The sequence below is a fragment of the Neodiprion lecontei genome, chromosome 7 (assembly GCF_021901455.1).
Source record: "Neodiprion lecontei isolate iyNeoLeco1 chromosome 7, iyNeoLeco1.1, whole genome shotgun sequence".
In the NCBI taxonomy this organism is placed as follows: domain Eukaryota; kingdom Metazoa; phylum Arthropoda; class Insecta; order Hymenoptera; family Diprionidae; genus Neodiprion; species Neodiprion lecontei.
The window spans coordinates 4,337,892-4,354,173 of NC_060266.1; the positions used below are offsets into that span (position 1 = coordinate 4,337,892).

Here is a 16,282-nt window from a genome sequence, read left to right on the forward strand (position 1 = left end):
AGACCTGCAGCATCACGGTCACTCTGCATAAGTTCGTAGGTACGGGGATTATTTAATTAAAAGGGAAAGGGAGTTCATGCCTCCCCTGTTGAAATAAATTCATAAGTGAAATTTGTTCATTCTTTGTACCTAATATGAGTGAAGTCAGTGCGGGTACGGAACAAGTTTCCGACGGTTGGAAGTATCTCGACGTCTAGCGAATCCCCTGGGACGTATACCGAGAACTTAATCTCGTGACTCAGTGGTAAAGGTCCCGGTGAAAAGTTTGCAAATGAGCTTAAAGAGCAGCAGGGTTCGTTAAACCTATTCCTGATATTTAATTCATAAGTCTTGCAATTCCCATGATTCTCACTTTCCTGCGGCAGCGGAGAACAACTTTCACATGATCTACTTTCAACCCTCGAATAAGTTACCCCTCATTTAATTAACTGCACCGTTCTCATTCGTCAGAGACGTTCGTTTGTCCAAACGGTCGGCGGCACGGTGAACGTTTAAAGGGTCCGTCGTTTTTTGAAGACAAATCATTCGAATCAAAATTTCTCAAAATTTTTACATCACATTTATGGACATTTAAACGAACCTTGTACATTTATTGGAGACGAAATATTCAATATAACCTGATATACACTGCCCGATAGGAACGTATTTAAAAAAAAAAGTATTGTGCTTGAGTCTTGATATGAATCCAGCTGTTCTGCTCATCTGAAATAAAACAAAATAAAAAAAAAAAAAACGAGCAGCATTTCAGTCTTCAGGCTTGTGGCTATGGAATGAGCTACAACGAACTCAAAATGTTTTAATTTAAATTTTTTACACGGTTTGAAAGAAAGTATTAGAAATTTACATTTTTTTCCATTTGTTTAGCTCGTAAAATAAAAACTACCAACGCAATCGTTATTATCCTGGTTCACTCGATAGGTATAGTTGTGATAAAAATGCTGTAAAAAATCAAACACCATCGGTCCAGTGCTGTTTGAGATATCGTGTCAACACTTTTGAAAAATGCTGTAACGATAGCAGTTACACTGAGAGAAATTTTTACTTCCGGTTACGGCTCAGTAACAAATAAAATTTTTCTCAGTGTACGGCAGTGTAATCAAGAGTTTTTTCACAGCCTAAATTATCAGGAAATGATTAAATGTAAAATGGACTCGTTTTGTTGCGCATTTATAGCGTCATTTTTCATCCAACAGCGACAAACAATGGCGGTGAATTTTCACATGCTACCCTGTAATTCGGGGTTGCCGTCTCCGTTGTACACAGAGTTCTCATCGAATCAAAAAGCTCTCCTCGGCGTCATTACGCAGTTTGAAATTATTGCCTATTACGTACTTGGCACGATAACGCGATTCTAACAATCCGCAGATATTATTTTAACTAGTGAAATAACTGTGGTGTTAAATAGAAATCATTTTCAGTGGACAATGAAAAGCCACGCGAGGATTGTTACCGTATGATGTTGGAGTGTTTTAACGATCGAGCACTGCTATAATTATTATACTTGATATAATCATATGAAATTCTCTTAATCATGCGTCTACGTGCTGCGTTAAGTGTTATATTAACAAATTTGCCTTTCTGTTTCAGATTTCAACGATTACCAGCTTCTGTCGTGTGAGTAAACCATATATTATACAGCAAAAGTTAATTAGAAATCTTTGTTTTCTTCTACGAGTTTTTATTGACGGATAAATTTTGATTCTATACATCGAGGAATAACCGAAACCTTTATTATTATAAAGTTTGTTTTTGTCGTTTTTACGTCGATAAAAAAGTCTTGACGTGTTTGATTGATAACTAACGTTACGCTTTTATACGATAGTCAATACTACGTTTGGGATTTGATGCGAGACAGAATATTCATTTTTAAACTTTGTTTATCAATTCTTTTACGTTTGTAGTTCGGATTATTAATTATGACTTTTGAATGAAAGTGATTTGAATGCAAAACTGAAGCTCAGAATTCGAAACATCGTTCTAGATTCTACAAAAACAAACTTTATCTAATAAAACTAATTTTTCATTTATCAGTTACGTAGAAGAAATCAAAATTTGACATCCATAACCCAGATTCAAAATTTATGTTGACCGGTATAATCCAACTCTCCACCACCTTACATTAATTATGTACAATTTGAACATTTTTTAATCATCATCTTAAAAATCACTCTCCGTGGTTCGCAAAATTCGTCGAAACGTCGAGTTCACACCTCCTCTAGTGAAGATTACTCGTAAAGTTTTGAAAGGATGTCGAGGGCTTGAGCAACGTCCGGCTGGCAGAAATCCAGAGACTATTAGGAGAGTCCGATCAACCCAAATCCTGGAAGTTCACTAGACCGGTACCTAAAACCTGCGACGTTATTACACACGTGTGTGAAATCGAGCAAATCCTTCTCACACACACACACGGTACCTAATTTACACAGACAAGGTGTTACGGAGAACAGAAAATGGGAACGAGTACAGCTTAAGTGCATAAGCGGATAGATAAGAGGAATCTTGTTAAAAATGGTCGTCATTTTTCTCCACTCAACTCTCTTTTATGTTTGTGTACTTTCTCGTCCTGCATTTTTATCTTTCATTTTTGTCTGTTTTTTTTTTTTTTTTGTTTATTTTATGCTGTTGTTTTTCTTTTTCACCTCTTTACCTTGTCTTGCCTCGCTGTAATAACCCTGTCGTTCAGGATACTCGGAACAGCGAGAAAGAGCTTATAGTATTCGTCTACGGCTACTCAAAGCTCGAGGCTGCAGAACTCAAAGAGGCTGAAATCTTGCCGGAGAAAAATAGTCCTCCACTCTCGTTGTAACCTCCGGGCTTTAACCGAATGGCTCTCATTCCCCGTCTCCATTGTACAAGATTTTGCGTCGAGACAATCGTTGAGTATAGTTTTTGACGCCGTTTCTTGCCTTGTTCGGTGTTTATTTACCCGCACTGAGAAGCAATTTGTTTGTTACAGTAACTTGAAAAATTCAGTAAAACAGGTATCGTTAAAAAAAAAAACTGTTTCAATATTGTTGGAATTACGAAAAACGAGGTACGCCTAACCATTTTGCGCTATCGTCGATCCTATTTTGGTTATTGCAACGCAAAATCAGTTTCTGAGGTTTACTCTACTTTTTTAGCCAAACAAGGCTTAACGTCAATTTATTCTCGCGCGAGCGTTAAATTTTCGCAACGGTTGCAAAAAAATCTAGCAACAGCGATCGTAATGAGAAAGAATAGTAACGGATACTAGACTTTCCGGTAACAGCTAGAAAACTAATTTTCATTTTCTACCTAAGACTATATTTTGTCGATTGTGGTAAAAAATGAAAATAGTTAAGGACCGAGCGGTAACCGAAACTAAAAATTTCTCGCATTGTCAGTGCGACATTTAATTCGAAATAGCACGTATTTCATTGGATTGTACAACAATTACCTTTCTTTCCCACATTCTCCGCATCATTAAATTTTACTATCGAAATAGTTCATAAACGTCGTGAATCTCGAACGAATCGTTAACCACTTTGACACACTATTAGATGTACACTATGGACACAGTGAACTTCTAGCCCCAATATCGAATCAAATCATCGAAGCGTTTAGAATGCTTTCAAAATGTCTGACCGTTCCGGCGAGCGACCAATCCAGTGTTAGTTACATGATCAGTCTCCGTTAATGGAGCATTGGAAGTGGAAACGAGTCCCTCGTTCATGCCCACCACTTTATAAATCGGCCAGCTGCTGGACCCGATTTCGAAAAAGAGGCGGAGCTGGATTTAAGATGACGGAGAAGAGCGAAAGCCTTCTCGGTTGTCCGTTGGAGCTGCGGTCGGTTTGTCCGCTTGTTACAAAGTTTCGCTTCTCTTCACGATATGGAGATAGAGATACTTGACACTGCGTACTTGTTCCTCATTAGCCCGACCTCTAATGGCGCGATCCTGTGGCCTAGAAAGCTGCCACCTTACACCGCAGACTGTAATGTAGAAACATTAAACCAGCATGACCGCGGATCCTTCTACGATCCATTATTTCAAATGATCAACGACAACTTCTGCGAGTAGACCTCGCGCACTGAGGATGCCGTACAAAGTTGACGATCGTTTCTTTTAACGTTATTTATACAAATTTCATGACTCTAGGTAGGTTTCGATGAGTGAGCCTGCGAGTATCGCAATGTGTGACATAAATGGACGTATCTTTTGATTCCGTTGACTTAAAAGCTTGAATTTTTCACACCTCCAAGGGACCGTAGACCTTAATATTTGATATGAGTTTGAGCTCGATGCCTCAACCCATTCCTGAGAAAAAGGTTCTTGACAGACGGACAATGATCAAGTGATCCTAACAAGGTTCTGAGGTAAAGGGAACCCTAAAATTGATCACGACGATCTCTTTGGATGTCGGACAAAAGGATCATGCCGCTCTTTTGCATTGTTTCAGCTTTCCGCAGTGGTTGACGGAGTTTTTGCTGATCACGGACACACCGCCGGATCTTTTTCGCGTTTGGCCAGTGATCGGCTCTTCGTTGGCGGAGGAGCGGATGCCAGGTCTCTTCACGGTGCCAAAGGCATCAACAACTTCGTCGGCTGTCTACGAAAGGTTCGTGTTATAGGTACCCAATGATGTCGAGTGACTTTGCGGCTTAATCAAACACGAAGTTTCGCTCAAAAGCACCGATAGCGGGCTTGAATATCGGGACATAGAAATGGACTTCGATGTGTAGAAAGGTCGACGAGACGGTGTGTTCCAAAATACACTTGCCAATACCGGAGGGTTGGGGTTCTTGACGAACTCCGCTGTCTCTCTGGAAGGCAAATTTGCACTATTCGCAATAAACATAGGTTGCCTGTATAAGTCAAACGAGCGCAAACTCAACGTGAACCTCAGAGTCTACCAGGAACGTTACGCAGTTATTGATTTCCAAGAGCAGTGATGTTCGCGAGTAAATATGCATTCATCTTTTTGTATCGCCGTTTCTTTCTTTTTTTTTTCTTCATCTTCTACGACTGGCTACGACATCAATTTTTGTTTTTACAGACAGTTACGTGTGTTTAACACTTTCAACCTTGCAGGGTGCGTCGTTTTGGATGTTAGCTAACTCCCTCAGACTTTCACCAGTGATGTCATAATCTAACGGTGACACTGTAACTTTGTATACACATAACTAACAGAGAATTTGATGAAACAAGTCGGAAATTTTACCGCGTGCAGTAAGTTCGTCGCAAAGTCGAAGAATCTGATCACAGCTCGTTCAAAACTCATACTCCAAATGTCGGTGATCAATTTAACTGATGATCCGCACGCGCGTTGTCTTTTCTAGGTCGAAATTGCAGCCGAAGGTGTAAGGATGGAACTAATCGAAGCTGCCAAAAGCGGTGCGGCCGGTGCAGCGGCATGGGGTCGAATAGAATTTCACTGTCAGGAGCCAAAAGCTTCCGATCCAGTCACCTTCACTACCAGAGACTCTCACCTCGTGAGTATTACTGAACAATTTGTAAAAAGCTTCTTCGAAAAAAGTTGACCGTACGTGTTCGACGAGGTCAGGGATTCAACTCTGCGTCTAGGGTGATCAAATCACGACTTATGGTGCTTGGAACCATAAGCATTAAGTCGCACGTAATTGCAGCCTAAACCCATGTTTTATAATCACGTTCGACCAACTCCCGATTATTTTTTATGGAATGGTCTCCGATGTCGGTAACAAACTCCGTCAGTGACACGGTGGTTCGTTGGTCGCCATACCGACCACCATACGTAAATAGTCGGATCTTACTCCGATTGCCTCCACGTTGCTACGGAGATAACGAGTTCCTGGCTCCCAACGGCGACTTATTGGCTCACTTGTTTACCATTGGACTATCTTGTTTACGCTCTTGGGCTATACCTGGGATGGGATGGATTTTCCCGGGGCTATCTCACGCGAGAGCGGCTTAATTTAGCCAAGGCTCCGCCCGTTCTATTCACACTTATTATCCTCCGATCGTGCTGCAGCTACCCATTTACCAGCCTCTTCGTTTAAGCGACACGCTCTCGACTCTTATCGTTTCTCGTCAATGAAAGCTATCGGGATGGACGGAAAGCTCGTACACAGCCAAACCACTGCCTCATGATTCCTCGATTCCTCGATTCCTCGATTCCTCTTTCATATCTCACTCTCTGCAAATCGAAATCCGATGCGCATCTGATGTCCATGGTTGCGTGGAGCCACTAAAGGACCATGATCCGTGAACCGGCGATGTATGGTTTGGCAGCTCAGCTGCGTTTACTTGTTGTGACAAATGGGTACCAAATCATTAGGAGTGGTGAACAGGTCAAACCGCCATCGATTATCACGTGTAAACGACTTCAACGTCATATTGTTATATTTGTTTTAAAACTTTCGCTGTCAAATTAGTCAATTGGTGATTTTTCGCAAAAATTTTGAACACATCTTCTGAAATACTTTCTACAAACGAATACCCACCACTTTTGGGTATAACGAACTGCTCGAAGAACGAGGAAGAAATTATCGTAAGCCAAGCTCCAGGTATAACAATAAGTTTTCATTCGCGCGAACATGAACATTATTATACACTGAGAAAAATTTCATTTGTTACAGAGACTAGAAAAGTTGAGTAAAACAGGTATCGTTAAAAAAACTGTTTGAATATTGTTGGAATTACGAAAAACGATTACGAAGCCTAATCATTTTCGCTATTGTCGACCCTTTTTTGGTAATTCCAACGCAAAATCAGTTTCTGAGGTTTACTCTACTTTTTTAGCTAAACAAGGCTTTAACGTCAATTTATTGTTGCGCAAGCGTTAAATTTTCGCAACAGTTGCAAGAAAATATAGCAACAGTGATCGTAACGAGAAAGAATAGTAACGGATGATAGACTTTCCGGTAACGGCTAGAAAAAATAATTCTCATTTTTTACCTAGAACTATATTTTTCGATTTTGGTAAAAAATGAAAGTAGTCAAAGACCGAGCGGTAACCGAAACTGCAAATTTCTCTCAGTGTACACTCTGAATAACAATAATAATCGAAAATTTCCACTTTCTCTTCCTCTAACTCCATTTCTTTCTCTATTCTCTATCTTTCGCTGTCTCTGTTTATACTCTTCCTTCTATAATATCATAAATCTATCTATCTATCTATCTATCTATCTACCTTTATACTCTATTTTCTGTAAAATGTCTTCTCGTTATATTATATCTGTCTGTCTGTCCTCACAGCATACATATTCATACGAAACATTGCATTACACACTGTACCGATGATCCTTATTACGCAGATTATCGTCATTCCACACCCTGTACACAATCACTCATCAAGTAGGTTGTATCGAAGTTTCAAGTAGCCAAGTGTGTAAGTAAGTAACAGTAAGTAAGTGGTGACACGATGTACACACACACACACACACACGCAAACGCATAACCAGGCATCGCGTACTTGAAGCAACGCGAAATGTACACGTGAAACGAATTACGTATAGTAGACGATAAAGAATAATGTATAATAGTATTTTCTAAACGAATCTAAATGTTGTCTGTGTGGGTGTGGTTGTTGGGGTGCCAACCGTTGGACGTTGCCTTGAAGAAGGCCTCGCCGGTCAGCAGCAGGCGACTTCACGGAGCCTTGGTCACCTTCACCAGCCCAGAGTCCCACCTGGTAAGCTCTGTCTAAGCCTTTATCCAGGAAAGCTCTGATCCGGCCGGCGCACTTCTCCCGATCGCTCACAACACGCACCTGATTGGCTACTCCCGAGACCCTAGCTTAGAGGAGACGTCATTTTTATACACACCCGTTGTCAATTTTCGTTTCTTCGTTTCTTCGTTCTTTTACGTCACGTTTCATTATTATTATTATTATTGTTATTATCATTATTATTATTATTATTGTTGTCGTTGTTGTTGTTGCCGTTGTTGTATTACACGTGTTTGTTTATTAATACGCATACGTGGTTAACCGCGGCTCTGCTGGCATAAATTCCTTCGGTCGGTCGATTGCCTGCTAATACATATAACCTGCGAGCAGTTGTTCCTTTCGCATTGTTATATATTCGAAAGTTGATGAATTTTATTGATAGTGTAATTTTGTTGAGTTTATGGAATTGATGAAAATGGAGTTTAGGATAGAAATTTCAGTATAATGAAAGCATTGATGTGTCACGTTGATTGATTAATTATCGCTCTGGCTGCTGAGTGTTTTGCGGTAGTCGAATATTCGAGTTTGAATTCTTGTATGTACCGTTCTACTTTTAGCGTTGGTACGAACCGATTGAAATGTGAGCTTGGAGAGATCGGTCGGGATTCTAAGCTGATTGCGAAATAGCGGATTAGAAAATAGCGAGAGCTGAGACGAATTTATTTTCTCAAGTATTCAGGTGACGCCTCTTTTTTATGGATGATTCTAAAGTTACAGAAAATTCCGAATTCGGAAAGTTCCGAAAGTCAGAAAATCCGAATTTTTTTTATGGCGAAAGTTAAAGTATAGGAACTCAAACTTTGATCAAACATCCAAGTTTCGAATGGTCCGAAACTCGACGCTCAAAGTTCCGAAATTTTGAAAATTTGAACATTTGATTTTGAATTCTGTCAATTTCTGGCTTGGTGGAATTTCACCACTTTCTTTCTTTTTTTTTTTTTTTTGAATTTCGCTCCATCGTAACTTTACTTTTCGTAACTTTGCTCTATCGTAACTTGAATTTCGGAACTTTGATCCGTCGGGTTTCCGACCATTCGAAACTTTGTTGCTTCGCCAAAGTTCGAGATCTTTACTTCAAGTTTCGCCACGAAATAAATTCGGAATTAGACGCTTTTCGAAACTTCGACCCCGCCCCAAATAAACGTTAGAAAATAAATTGCGAAATCACAGAAATTAAGCGCGACTTTTTTACGTGAGCGAATATTGTTGGCGGTATTTTGCTTATAATTCACCTGCTGCAGCTTACATGACGACAATCACGGAGAAACCTTTATTGTGCGAACATATGTCGTAGTTTCAAACTGTCTCTACCTGGTTTCAAACTCCAATTTCGATTCTATGAATTTAAATTACTATCAAAGCTCAGTCAAAGTTTTTAAAATTTTATTTACCGCCGTTTAAACTATCAGATTTCGAATCTCATAAAATTTTAATATCAACTTCTAATTATTTTCCTCCCAATCTTCAATCGTAAATATAACAGATACGAATATTCGATAATCGGTAGCCGAAATTTATTTCGTAAAACTGATACGACAATTGGAATTTCACATATATAATAAGATATTTATAATATTAAAACGCACTTCAAATCGTGTTGGGAATGAATTAATTAGTAACAGGCTCCGTACGTACAGGATTTCCCATTTCAAAAAACATGCAATTAGAATATTTGGAACACTAAATAACGAAATAGAGTCAATAATATCGGTATATTAAAGTTGTGACCTGATTGTAAGAGTCTCCAACTTTTGTTGAAAAAAAAAAAAACAAAAAAAGCAATTGCCCATCGCACTAAACGTGTTTTCGAAATAACCTGATTATTGATTTTAAACGTGGTATCGATCCGTATGTCTGTACACAAATGCACGACATCTTCGAGAGAAAAGAAAGGAAAAGAAAAAGGAAAAACCTTCTTTTTTTCCAACCTCAAATTGCAACTTGATTCTGTATTTTCTTAATGGTTTATTATACCGTATATAACCTAAGTCCGCGTCCTTTTATCGATGCTTCAAATTTATTTTTTTTCTTTTCTATACTATGAGATTTTATTCGACAACTTTCCGAGAAAATACTTCAGCGAGAAATCCAGTAAACAAACAAATTATCAGTTGGCGCTTTTATCGAAATTTTAATCCATCGCGATTAGTTTTATACATAGTAATTTTACACCAATCACCAGAATCGATCACTTTCATTATTCACTTGACTATATAATTACTAGCAACAGCACCATGGGTTGCATGTTAAATTTATCACGAATCACACGGATTGCATGCGTACACTGTGCACAGGTAATTATTTTTCAGCTAACTTCGATTAGGATACTTCAAAATTTATCAATTTTTTGTGTCAAATTTCAACGACAATCGATAATTACCGTGACGAAATGTTATGACAAACCATTTATTTAACCAACCCATATATATATATATATGTATATATACTCATTTTACTTTTCAACTAGGTTTTTTTCATTTCTCTCTGCTATTTTCAAACGTTCCGATGTGTTATCTAGTTTTTATGACATAAAAAGCAATCTTACAGGTTTAATGTACATGAAAAAAAAAAAAAAAGAAAAAAAAATACGTTTCCAATATCATGCAGCTGATATATAAGGTGGGACTCTGGTAAGAAATACATTTCAATCAATTAAACCTTTTACATGTAATGAAAAATTTTTTTCATATCGTTGATTAAATTGACTGTGAGTTTTTCATTGATTTTTGTTTTATTTTTTTCTCTCAATTACCAAAAATTAACCCTGATAATTAGCGATGTCTCGTGTAATATCACGTCATTTTTATTATCTCTGCTTATATAATATGATAGTATGCATGAAACGAAATTGCATGGTATATATTTATATAACGAACACAGTAAAAAAACAGACGAAGAAAAAGAAAAACGCGTTCCGAACCTTACCGCTGACAGTCCGAAAACATTTAATCATCCTTCATGAAAATGATGAAAAATTAGAAAAAAAAAAATAGTAAAACCTTACCTACGAAACAATAAAATGACTATTTTCTTTACTCGCTAAAAAGCTCATTTCTTTACGCAAGGTAGAATGTCCCATAATTTATACTGTTCATCCTTTAGTGAGACTTTAAGGTAATGCGAAATTTCTTAAGGTACCTGTTCCCGATTTCCAAGTCTGCCGAAAAATCGTTATTGTAAACTTTTTGGCAACCTTTACTCCCGCAAATCATACATTGACGATTATGCAGGTGTTCCAGGACTAAAACTGACCAGGAAAAAAAATGCAGTGTTCATTCGTCGTTTTCTCTCGATTACCGATCCTTCGACTGAGTCCGATCGGTAAAACAGGATCATACTTTACGGTGGATTTTCACGCCCAGAGTTTCTGCCATTCTCCAATCAATCCCGAAGTTGGTAATCAAACTACCGCTGGCTCGAATTGTTCACAATTTGGGGAATTTGTGTAACGTTTTTATCATCCAATATTCGCAAGCATTAGCCAAAATAACAAAATGGTCCTCAGACGTTGACCTATTTATTCCTGTTCATTGCGCCGCTGATGGGCGGCTTTTCTTTTCAGATTTCAGGTGAACTTTCACCGAACCGTATGAATTGAAACGAAGCAGCTGGAACCGATGACCTCACGTTCGATCGAATGACGAGGCGACCACGTTGATCCCAATCTCTAAATGTTGTCCGTTTCTGTGTTCCAGGTTCTACCGCCGTGGAAAGCTGCCAAATCCGGAAGCATATCGTTCAAAATTCGAACTAACGAGCCTAACGGTCTCGTTATGTACAGTAAAAGCGGAGGACACACGAGGGTACGTTTTTATTTATAATTCGTACGAATAGTTTCAACGGTTGTGTTTGTTGAATCGGTTCTAAGAACGACCGAAAATCGAGTATGATCGTTTATTTTTTCCCTCAAAATCGGTCTTTGTTTTTTACTCCCATGAACGACGGGATAAAATACCGATTTATGCGATTAAAGTATCACTTGTTATAATTATCTTACTTATTAATTACCTGTTTGATACAACAAGTGAAAGACAAATGAATATGGAAAATATTTTCAATGAAACTATAAATTTTAAAAAACCTCTTCCTCTATTAAGACTGCGTAATGAAATTGACGAAATTTTGGTTTCGTATGCACCGTTTAAAAAAAAAATGCGAAGCGATTAATCGATCGATTAATTTTTTTATCGATTTAATTGCAGCGTGTTGGAGTATTTTTTTGGTACTCGATCAATCGATGCATCGATTATTTTCAGCTTAGTAGCCATCGCTGCTCGGTTGTGTTTAGATTAAAATTACTGCCCGCTTGTGAATCGACGAGGTCACAACAGCTGCGAGGAAATCGTTACGGCCCACTTACAGAACCAATTAAAATACTAGTTAATACTTAATTCCTTACATCGATCGCGAAGTCTGCAGGTTTTCCGTACGCAAGCGTCGAACTAACTTGTCATTAACTGGGTTGATTTATTAAGATGAAAAAAAAAGTTTCTATACAATTTTTAAACAGCTTGCACATGATATCGAGAAACCGTCTGCTTCGCAGTGACGTAATTGTGTCATTAATTAGGAAAAATTTATACCTACTGGAGGATCGATTCGTTTTCATTTTGTTTATGATCTTCTCTGCGTAGCCGGATTTGTTCGCCTTTGAAATACTCGGCGGTCATTTGTACCTGCATGCGGATCTTGGCAGTGGTCCCATCAAAGTCAGAGCGTCGCGACGCCGCGTCGATGACAGTGCGTGGCATGACGTCGCCCTACGTCGGGTGGAACGTGACGGTCGTTTGACTGTCGACGGAGTAACAACCGAGTTCCGAACGCCAGGTGAGGAAGAAATACGCGAAGCGGACTATTTTTCCTACTTTAGTGGGCAAAATTCGATTTTACGTACCAAAATTAGTGCGCAAAGTAACACATTCCCGCACCAGCGTGGGAATTGATTCGAAATATATTTCTCTGAAGTGTAACTAGATACTTCTATTTAATTCTCGCACTAGTGTACGAGTGTATAATTTTGCGCACTCAGTCAAGAAAACACATTTTTGCACTTTTGTGATAAAATAATTCTTCAACAGTTGGTCTCGATGTCTGATTTTTGATTTAACTGCAACAGGTTCATTGAAATACGATAATCAACTATTGTTATTATTTCTTTATCCATTAATTATAGACAATAGAACGTATCAATCATGATATAAGGTAATTTTATTTGAAATATTATACACAGGCATCTGTTTTTGGATAATTGATCCAAAGTAAACTGAATAACATCTCACGTTCTGTACATAAGTTTTTTTTTTTTTTTTTTTCGGAAAGGCGAGATGTATTCTGACCGAGAAAAAGAAAGGTATGAAAAAAAAAATCTGTTTTCTTTGAGCTAAAAACACATTTGGAAGATGGAGGCGAATTTTCTATTCGGAATACGCGATCTTGAGGAGAGAATTGATATTTAAAAAATTCACCAAGTTCCAGCCGGTTTCAGGAATATGCGGGGAATCAATCATTCAGGAATTCATTTGTTCCAAATAAGACAGCGGAGAATATACGATTGCACAATACGCAAAAATAACCACGGGTGTATATGAGGAAATTTTGTTTATACATAGACGAAAATACAGCGCAGCTGGTAAGAAAAAACCTGGACTAACCAACTCTCTTGGTTTAGTACGAAATTCAGTTGAAATGGAATTTACCAGAATCGGCGAATGCAGGGAACAAAATTTAATTATCTATAATTAAAAGTTCTAGGAATGACAAGTAAATTTCTTACATTTTTAGAGAAAAAAAAAAATAAAAATAAAAATACAAAGTACCTTTTTCGTTGTCCTGATTTTTTCTGTGACTTTTCGTGTTTGAGAACGTATAATTTACGATTAAAATTATAATTTTATTAGAAACCATTCTCCTCCTTAAAATACTACAATAAACGTAAAAACTAGAGCCAATTTACAATTCACACTCATGTTTTTACTCTTAAGTTATGGCAAGGTGAAAAAACGATTTCCTTTTTACCCAGCCGCGTAATCGAACCGTTCTTTTTTCTGATTCATAGGGGATTCGACGCAGCTCGATCTCGACAGTTTGTTGTACATCGGAGGCGTCGGGGCGCCTTTTGCACCTTTGACTATACCGCCGGTTTTGTGGAGCGGTTCTCTGAGACAAGGCTACGTTGGCTGTCTGAGGGATCTTGTGATCAACGGTAATCCGGTTGACATAGCCGGATACGCGCAGCAGCAAGATTCGGGTGAGTGGCCGAGTAGTTAACCGGCATCTTGGAAATTGAATTTAATTAGATCCACGCGAGCTGCTCTTTGAGTGCTAAAACCCCGAGGAGATTGAATCGATGAGATTTGCCGGTAATCCTCGCCCTTGAAGTCGGGCCGTTTTAGGGTAGGATTTAATTCTAGACGGAGGCTGAGACTACGCGAAATTAATAGTTTCCTATCCCCGAACGCGAGTGAATTTCCTCCCTCGATAATCAATTGCTGAAAATATCTCAGACGGCACGTTTAAACCGATTTGTTATATTCCGTATAAAGGTATACGTGCTTTTCTTACAAAATTCTACGTACACCTGATTTTTTACACTTTCCCTTGGACGGTTAAATTTTTTCCCCAAGTTCTTTTTTTTGCAAATTTCAACGATATATCGATAAAGCGATAATTTTCACAACCTTGAAAAAATTTATTACTCGTTCCCCTTTGTTTCTCCCTTCCAGAAAAATATGTTATACGTTTTATTTTCGAACTTCAAAAGCGTATCTTCTGTATTACGGAGATTATTTTTCAACACTTTCGTATGTTTGGGTAAAAGAGTCTGATTTTTTCGAATGTCGTATCGAATTTCAAATTGATTGTGAAAAAAGTTAGATTTCAAAAAAGTGTTCTAATCCGAAAATGACATAAATTGACAAACATTCATTCATCGATAAATGTGTATAATATATTTATTGGTATAGATTTTCATCTCTCATTTGGCAGATACGAGATATTTACAAGTACAATGAAAAAATCAATATCGACAACAAATCTCTTTCTGAAAAATGGTAGAAAAATTTTTAGAAACAGGAACAGGTCTTTTAAAAACATTTCCAAAGTGGAAATGTTCAATTTCAGGCTTATCTTATCTGTGTAACACAAGTATACGCATACATTTATACATATTATACAATTTGTAAGGTGAAAATGAGTTATAAGTTTTTAATAAATGTACGGAAATAGGTTTTCGAATATTTGAATAATGATATTTCGAGTGGAAAGAAAAAAAAAAAAAAAAAAATTTGCTCGCTGCGGACAGGATTCGAACCTGTGCGGGCATAGCCCATCAGATTTCGAGTCTGACTCCTTAACCACTCGGACACCGCAGCTGTTGGAAGTATCGAACGTTTAGAGTGTGTAACCCTTTTGGCGTTCTAAAAACACAAGCATTTGAATTTGAATAAACAAAGGTGTATTTCTTATCAACAATTATTATTGCTTTTCATCATTATTGCGACATGTTTAAATTCCTTTTCTGACTGTTTATGCTACGACTCATATCCCGTTATAAGAGTAAAAATATGTATTATCTGAAAATTTTTTAATATTTCGACTAAAATTTGGTCACAGCTTATTTGTTCAGTAATGATTCGAGTCTCAAGTTGGTCACACTGGAATTTCTGCACCGCGGGCTGTTGGTTCTCTGGAAGTGTAAATATAGCGGATCTAGACGCAATGAACATAAGTAGCAAACTTCATTCCGAACCGTTTACGCTCCGCAGCACCTGTACAATTATTTACTCAAGGAAACGAAGAATGATCAATAACACCGCAGGTTATAAGCGGCACCCAGCTATGGCAAAAAAACGTGATCACCTACGGATGTATTTTCAGGCTGTTTGCACGAACGTTGAATGAAACTAAAGAGTGGCAACTTATATCCGTACCGATAAGAAAAATTCGCAATTTTTTTTCCTCTCGTGGTTGATGGGTTTTTTATTTTTTTCTTTATTTTCAATGTTCCTCAAATTACCGCCTCTCTTTAAGAATTGAAAGTATTTGTTCGAAACACGAAAAAACGATAACTCGATGTCTTTCCTATGATTATTACATAAATCGTCTAATCAACAGTTCTTATTTAACTAGAACCTGATGAAACGATTTTTCAAATTACCAGATCATTAGCATTCAATAAATAAAGTGGAACAAAGTATCGGAATTTTTTTTTTTTTTTCAAATTTACAACCAGAATTATTGACAAGAAAATTGTTAATCGACGGACGATCCGGAATTCGGTAACGCCTGAATCTACGCAACCCGCATCAAAAACTTTGCTGCTTTGCTCGGGCAAATTTTGTAAACAATTGCTTGTCAATAACCAGCTTGAACTTGGGGGAACTAAATTCATTACACAGCAAAATAATGAGACGATATTTTTCACTGATTTTTACATATTATAGTCACAATTATTTATTCAATTCTTTACTACAGTGTAAAATCTTGATTTTCGTTTTTTACAATTTTCTATTTATTTTGTAGAATTATTCTCACGTTGCGAGAAAAATCGAAATTTCGATGGAAAAAAAACAAAAATAAAAAACAATTTCTGAAACAGGTCCGAAACATCTCAA

The 16,282-nt window shown here is 37.6% G+C and overlaps 1 protein-coding gene and 1 non-coding gene across 6 annotated transcripts in view; one reads left to right on the forward strand and one right to left on the reverse strand.

The window, feature by feature from the left end:
* The window catches only part of LOC107224304 (neurexin-1), a 90,363-nt gene that overhangs the window by 38,478 nt on the left and 35,603 nt on the right, over positions 1-16,282 (forward strand). For 4 of the 5 annotated variants that reach the window (XM_046744951.1, XM_046744953.1, XM_046744952.1 and 1 more), the window contains 7 exons: positions 1,588-1,614; positions 4,422-4,580; positions 5,302-5,454; positions 7,563-7,634; positions 11,366-11,473; positions 12,305-12,497; positions 13,726-13,917. In XM_046744951.1, coding sequence (XP_046600907.1) covers positions 1,588-1,614; positions 4,422-4,580; positions 5,302-5,454; positions 7,563-7,634; positions 11,366-11,473; positions 12,305-12,497; positions 13,726-13,917 — 904 coding nt within the window. The remainder of the gene's footprint in view (positions 1-1,587; positions 1,615-4,421; positions 4,581-5,301; positions 5,455-7,562; positions 7,635-11,365; positions 11,474-12,304; positions 12,498-13,725; positions 13,918-16,282) is intronic. The other variant, XM_046744955.1, reaches the window with a different exon arrangement.
* Trnas-cga lies at positions 14,959-15,040 on the reverse strand. The gene has a single exon. It is a non-coding gene; the product is annotated as a tRNA-Ser (tRNA).